Source organism: Solanum tuberosum, unplaced genomic scaffold, assembly GCF_000226075.1.
Source record: "Solanum tuberosum cultivar DM 1-3 516 R44 unplaced genomic scaffold, SolTub_3.0 scf00051, whole genome shotgun sequence".
NCBI classification, from domain to species: domain Eukaryota; kingdom Viridiplantae; phylum Streptophyta; class Magnoliopsida; order Solanales; family Solanaceae; genus Solanum; species Solanum tuberosum.
Window position 1 is genome coordinate 172453 of NW_006238978.1, and position 7261 is coordinate 179713.

Sequence of the window (7261 nt, forward strand, 5' to 3'; positions counted from 1 at the left end):
GGTTTGGGGGTGGTGGGGGGGAGGATTGGTTTAGAGGTTAGGTGGGGAACTAGGGCTTCCATGGGCGACCTAAAGGAATCCCCTTTGTCAGAAAATTGCATATTGTATACATATAAGGCAGTCAAAATTATCTTTATGTATGCATAATATATGTTGAATCTCTTTAATTAAGCTTTTTTTGTGTTTACTGGTTGATTATCTTTATATTTCGAATCTAGCTCCTTATAAGGGAAAATCCTAATTAATGTCATCACTTAGGGAGGTGGGTGTAAGGAAACGATCGGCATATAATGTCAGTTGTGAAACTTATTTTCATACTTCGATTGCCAACAATAATGTTATTTTCTAATTTTAAAGAAAATTGTTTTCCGATTTAAGGGTGTGTTTGGTACGATCGAACATATATTTTGATAATTTATTTTCAAGAAAAAAAACACTCTTTCCTACCAAACAAACCCTTAAGGTGATAGATACATGTCTTAGAGAAACATTTATAGTGGGTTCACTTTTATGCATGCAAAGCTATTGGTAGTCAAAGCTGCAAAACATTTTTGCAAGAAATAGTGCTTCTTCACATCTAATGTTTATCAACTTACGGGCTGACTATTTTTGTGAAAATTTTACGTACGTTTTATACACATGCACCCCAACAAACATGTAAATTTTTGTTACAACAATATTGGTAAAAGATGATTGTGAATAGGGGCGGATCTAGGAGGGGGCGAGAGTGTTCATCTGAATCCCCTCGGTAAAAGTTTACGTACAAATATATTTTTAATGTATATATATGGATTTTGAATCTTCTAAACATAAGATTAGAGGTTGATTTATTAGTTTAACATTTCAAAATTCAAGTTCAAATAAACATGCATATTTTTTTTGTCATTTACAATATATTCACCCAAAGATTATAGTACTACAATTGAGTAATTAAAAGAATGTCAAAACAAAGGGAGAGGAGTGCATCAATTACGGCTAAAAGGTCCAAATTCAAAATATCGAGTGTGTGAACAAAATCTCAAATCAGAAGATAATTAAAAGTAGAAGTTTCACTATAATCATAGTAACATTATCGATAGTATACGTTTTTCTTTGGAAAACCCTAAGATACCATGTAATAGCCTTAGCATTTCTATAGTTTAAATTTGTAATCTTCTAATCACGCTGACAATTTTTCTCGTTACTCAATGAAGAAAAGGAGGAATGAGTTATAATTTAATACTATAATGAAGATCTACATTGACCAATGGAAACAAGTTGGGATTCAAACGAAATTCAAGACGAAAACGACTAATCATTTGCCACAAGATATCATTGTGGTTTCAAAATTGATGTCACGCCTTTAATCAATCATTATCATGCATGCATCTTCATTTTTATTTTTTATTTTTAGGGTTTTTGTACCTACTAAAATATAACCCTTGTTACATCCTTATCAAATATAGAAACAAGAATATATATATTGTATACATGTTTTATATGTCTGTATATATTATTATATTGTCTTACACAATTTGTGTTTTATTGCTGAAGTTTCATCTAATAGATTGTCCTTTATGAAACTGACATATATAGTTTTGAGTTTCATTATATATATAAATATATTCAGATAGACAAACATATACCTGCATATTATGTTATTAGGGTTTAAGTTATATATATATATATATCCTTAGTTATGAAAAAAAAAGTATGGCGGAAACAACGTCTCTATCCAATAAAAATAGGGGTAAGGTATGCATACTTCCTATATATCCAGCCTAGACCCCTCTTGTGAAGGGATCACACTGAGTATGTTATTGTTATCGTTATATAAGTTATTAAAAAAAATTATTGTTTAGTCTCACTCAAAGGATATCTAAGGTATCTCTCATTAAAATGTGGGATTTATAATCTTCAAAATAATACCTTAAATATGACCTGATAATATAACTTTTGACACTCTGCCTGTTGTAGATTACTTCAACTCTATTATATATGGCTTTTCCATATGCCTAAGTTATGGTGCCTAGTTTGGCAGGTAATTCGGTAAAATAATTGAGGTACGTGCAATCTCTCCATTTTGATTAATGTAGATCACCACATGAATTCAATCGTTCATTTTATGTGAACCTGTTTGATCAGACACATGAATTCAAGAAAAGAAATTGATATTAAACGTGTTGATCGGTCCATGGCTTTATTGTGTAAACAAAATCATATTATTTAAAAGTAAAATGAGAAGTTTCATGTTAATATAAATTATTTTGAGTAAATTTTAGGTTTAGCAAACATAAAAATCATATTTATATGTTATAGCTATAGTTTACATAATTGCGCTCCATAGCAAATTTTATGTTTGCTATGGAGCATCAGCTCTGTATAAAAATTACAGGCAACTTTGATTTGTATAAAATCGTAGACACCTGATTTATATAAATCACAGTGATTTGTATAAATCGGGTGTCTGTGTCTATGAAAATTGCATTTGTATATGTATATGTTCTTTATGTTTGTATATATGCATAAAATTTGAATTTGTATACAATTGAATCGAAATAAACATTGGTATATCAAATATACAACACAAATTATACATTGTAATTTGTATAATTTGTGTTTGTATAAAGCGAGAAAGGCAAAATGAACTGGTAGGGGAAGATCTGTATTTGTATAATTATAAGTGTATAGGATGGAAATAAATATATGTATTTGTATATACAATTTTCTCTCACTTTATACAAACACAAACGCAATTTATACATTTGTGTTTGTATAAAGTGAGAGAGGCGAGGGAGAGTGACGAGTGAGATCACGGAGAGTGGCGAGCGAGATTTCTAGGGAGAGAGGCGAATGGCAAGTGTTTGCTACGGATTATAATTAAATGAAACTGTAGTTATAATATTTAATTTAAATTAATAGTTTGTTATTCTATACAATTTTCCCAATTATTTGAGTTTTCAATCAAATATATATAGAAAGATAATTTCCCTTATTTCTTTTGAACTTTGAACCAGGTGAAGCCCATGAAAGGTGAATTTGGGCTTTATTAACAGTTCTCATCAGTGAGCCCATTTTAGGGCCCAAAAGGATTCCACAAGCCCCTTTCTCCAAAAAGGGCCGTGCTTGTGTTGTTGGACTAATTTGTTGTATTTCAATACTCAATACTAACAATGAATCAAGGGAAAATTACGCGGTTAAGCAAACTTATACCACTTAATTACTCATCATAGCTATAGTTTACTATAATTACCACTCATGACTAATATTATACATTAATTACGGGGGCTAACTTCGAGTTTGTATAATTAGTCACGTTTGTATATGTATAATTCGCCAGAATATACAAATACATATGTATAATATACAATTATCTAATCTATATACATATACAATTCACCTCTTTCCCACTCTCTGCCCTCTCTTGCTCGCCTCTATCCTCCCTCTCCCAATCTCGCTCGCCTCTCTCCTCTCTCTCCCAATCTCGCTCACCTCTCTCCTACCAATCCCAATCTCGCTTGCCATATATACAAATACATATGTATAATATACAATTATCTAACATATATACATATACAATTCACCTTTCTCCCACTCTTAGCCCCCCTTCTCTCGCCTCTCTCCTCTCTCTCCTAGTCTCGCTCGCCTCTCTCCTCCCTATGACATGTAACTATGAATTGTAATTATCAAACTATAGCTATGGAGAATAATCTAGTCTCGCTCTCCTCTCTCCTCTCTCCTAGTCTTGCTCGCCTCTCTCCTCCTTATAACATATAACTACGAATTGTAATTATCAAACTATAGCTATGGAGAGTAATTGGGCTATTTTTAAGTGGCTATATGTGAAAGTTCCCCATGAATCAATACACAAATTTTGGCGGAATCAGATAGGACTAAGGAGATTCTTTTGAAATTTTTTAGCAGAAAATTATATAAGTAATCCGCATCCGAGTATAGCATGATGAAAGAGGAAGAAAAGAAAGATTACTACCTAAGAAAGAAGCTGACGGACTACGAATAACCCTCATATAGAATTTATCAATGACTAAGTAATCAAACGTGTTAGTAATTAATATGATTCGTGGTGAGATGATCGAGATCTCTCCCCTTAACCAGAGGTTTCAAATTCAATCCCGTGAATGAAAAAAATCATTTAGGAGCATCACCTCCAAAAATGTGTCCAGCCATGCGTGAATCCAAATTTATTTAGGCCCAATACTGATACTAAACATCAAGTGAGAAACAAAAAAGAATACGACCTTCAAAATGGAGTGTGATATGCATGAATTCGATTAGATATCGAACACTGGATAAGAACTCGTAAACTAATTTAAAAAGAAGAAAAAAAAAAGTCCCTGAAATAACCACCCCTATCCGTTAAAATTTATCGAACACTTTTTGCTTGGACAGTGAACACAATCCTTTGAGTTCTCCCTTATCAACAATGGCGTCTCTACTCTCCATCTCCTCCGCAGCGCCTGCAAGAACAAATTCAATTGTTACCCACTTTTCTTCATCATTCAAGGTACAATTCTCCTCTTTCTTTTTCCAATTTCAGTCAAATTATTACTATTCTCATTTATCCCCATCAATTTTTTTCAGGGTAATGTAAGTAATTTGAAGTCAAGTTCGAAGCTTTTGCCTTTAATAAAGGTCTGCAACCAGAAATCTAAGTCAATAACAAGAACCCCATTTGTTGTTTTCAACCAAACTGCAAGTTTTGGTGCTGCTTCAGCTGATTCTGCAACTGGGAGTGTTCGGTTTCGGCTAAATAACTTGGGTCCTCAACCTGGGGCTACCAAGAATAGGAAGAGGAAGGGTAGAGGGCATTCAGCTGGACAAGGGGGTAGTTGTGGTTTTGGGATGAGAGGTCAAAAATCAAGGTCTGGACCTGGAGTTAGAAAGGGGTTTGAAGGGGGTCAAATGCCCCTCTATAGGAGACTTCCTAAGTTGAGAGGAATTGCTGGAGGTAATTTGTTAACATTGCTTCAACATAATTATGTAATCATAAGGGTTGTTTGGTACAAGGGATAAGAGATAATAATCTCGGGATAAAATGTTAGTTTGTGTTTGGTTAGGGGTATTAGTTAGTCCCTGAATTATCTATCTTGTCATTTATACTATAATGATGGGATAAGTTATCTCATATATATGGTGGGATAACTAATTCCGCGAGATATCCTAATCCATGGGATAACTTTGTCTATCTTATCCCCAGTACCAAATGACCCCTTAGTTTGTGTTGGATTTTGTTTTTCCTTGTTTTGCTGTTTGTTTCTGTGTCCATCTGCAGTGTTATAGTTTAGCATTTAAAAGTCTATGGATCAGTGCATTTAGTTTGTTATAGAATTTATAGCTTTAGCTTGACTATGTGTTTTTTTATAATTGTGTGCTCGGACCACTTTGCATGTAGTAGTGTTGTCAAAGGTGTGCATAAGCGAGGCTCAAAATTTGTTGAGCGCTTTGCCCTTCTTAATGTGCGCTTCAGGGTCGTCATCAAGTTTCTAAGGCATACTTTTCCTTGCCATCACTAAAGAATTGATATTAAACTTAATAGAAAAAAATCAATTTCTTTGTTCATATATTTGTCGCTCATGCTTATAGTTATTAGTCTTAGACTAAACATATGTATTTGTATTTTTTCTCCCTTTGCGTCTTTTTCGTTAAAGCTCACGCTTTATTTACGTTTTGCGCTTAGTCCCAATGGTCCTCAAAGGTTTTTTGAGTTTTTTGCTTTGATAACACTGTCATGCACTTAATTCTACGGGGTACCTGCTACCTCCTGCCAAAACTTGTGTTGGATATTCCTTTGCTACTTCATTTCTCAACTAATGGAATAAAAATACTTCTTTTTACCCTGCCTAGCGCCATATGCGCTGCTGAGCGGATAACTCTATACACAAAAGCTTGGATATATGAATATTGAACATGAGACCTCATGGTTCTCAACCCACTTCATTAACAACTATGCCACTCGCTTGGGTGCACTATATGTTTCTTTGTTTGCAAGCATTTTTGTTTTTTCTTTTGGTTATGTGTCATTGCAGAGTCAGATTTTCATAGGATGATAAAAAGTCTTATCTGCATCTGGTGGGCATATGCATATGCATACTCATATATACTGATGATTAATCTAAAGAAATTTATTACAAATGATCAACATATTGCACTAAGAAACAAAGCTATGCACAGTTAGACAACATCAAGCCAAATATCTTAAAATCCGTATTTTTTCATTTGCAATATTCTGAAGTCCTCATCCTTTTTGTCTTCCTCAATAATCTGAAGACTGTTACCCCTTATTTAAACTCAAAGGAAAGCCTTGGTCGATATGAGAGAAATGTGCTCAAGCACCCAATCAACTGAAACGTCTGTCAAGAAGTTTCTTACTGCGAAATGAATAACATTCTAGGAACTCTCACTCGAACAAATGCTCCTTATGCCATCATAAACCGAATCAGTGGATATAAAGTCCGTCCTTTCCTAACCTTCCCCTAGCAGGGAAACTTAGCTTAAAAGAAGAAGGATTTAGAAAGTTCATACTAAGGTGGTAAGAAGGCCCTCGAATCGAAGGGCTATTCTTTCTTTGATTTGAAAAGAATGTCAGAGCCTTGACTCTCTAGTCTCAGTGTGGCTCTTGAGTAGTCTTCACTTTCCCTTAGCCATAACGTTAGATTAAGTATTTTCGTCAATATGTCAAGTTGTTGGTATTACTTAGAGGATTCATAACTGCCCTTTGTTTTTGGCATAACTTGTATCCATTCGCATTATGTAATGCTGAACCTTGATTGTCATGCCTGGAGTTGTGTGACTAAAAATAAGTTCTTACTTTTCTTAGGCCTTTCATACTGATTAGGCCTAGACATGTCTAATTTTTATAACTTTGACTATTTTAGGCTATTCTAACTTGTAACTGATAGTGCTCTTTGTAAAACCTCCAATCTCATCTTTTATTCTGTATGTATTTTTTGATCTAGTTAAGGATTTCCCTTAAGTCAGGCTAATCTGTAAAAATCAATTGTCAACTACATGTTTACCACCTTTGCCACCCGTTTCTCGTATACTCAATATTGCTGATTAGCAATTTAATTTGACCGGTTAATGCAAGAAATATAAATAAAGGACCAAATTGATTAGCAGAAGTTTCTGAAGGGACAAACTTGTAAGATGAAGTTCACTTTGACTCTCGTGGTACTTTTGTTAAAAGAGTAAGGTAATCTGATCAACCAACTCTACCCCTTCACAAAAAAAAAGGGGGGGGGGGGGGGGGGCGGGGCAGGGA

General features: G+C 34.2%; 1 protein-coding gene across 1 annotated transcript in view; it reads left to right on the forward strand.

Moving 5' to 3' along the window:
* Positions 1 to 4332: 4332 nt before the first annotated feature.
* LOC102604819 (50S ribosomal protein L15, chloroplastic) overlaps positions 4333 to 7261 on the forward strand; it is a 6430-nt gene continuing 3501 nt past the window's right edge. The window contains exons 1-2 of the mRNA XM_006344071.2: positions 4333 to 4504; positions 4582 to 4948. Coding sequence (XP_006344133.1) covers positions 4424 to 4504; positions 4582 to 4948 — 448 coding nt within the window. The 5' untranslated portion in view covers positions 4333 to 4423. The remainder of the gene's footprint in view (positions 4505 to 4581; positions 4949 to 7261) is intronic.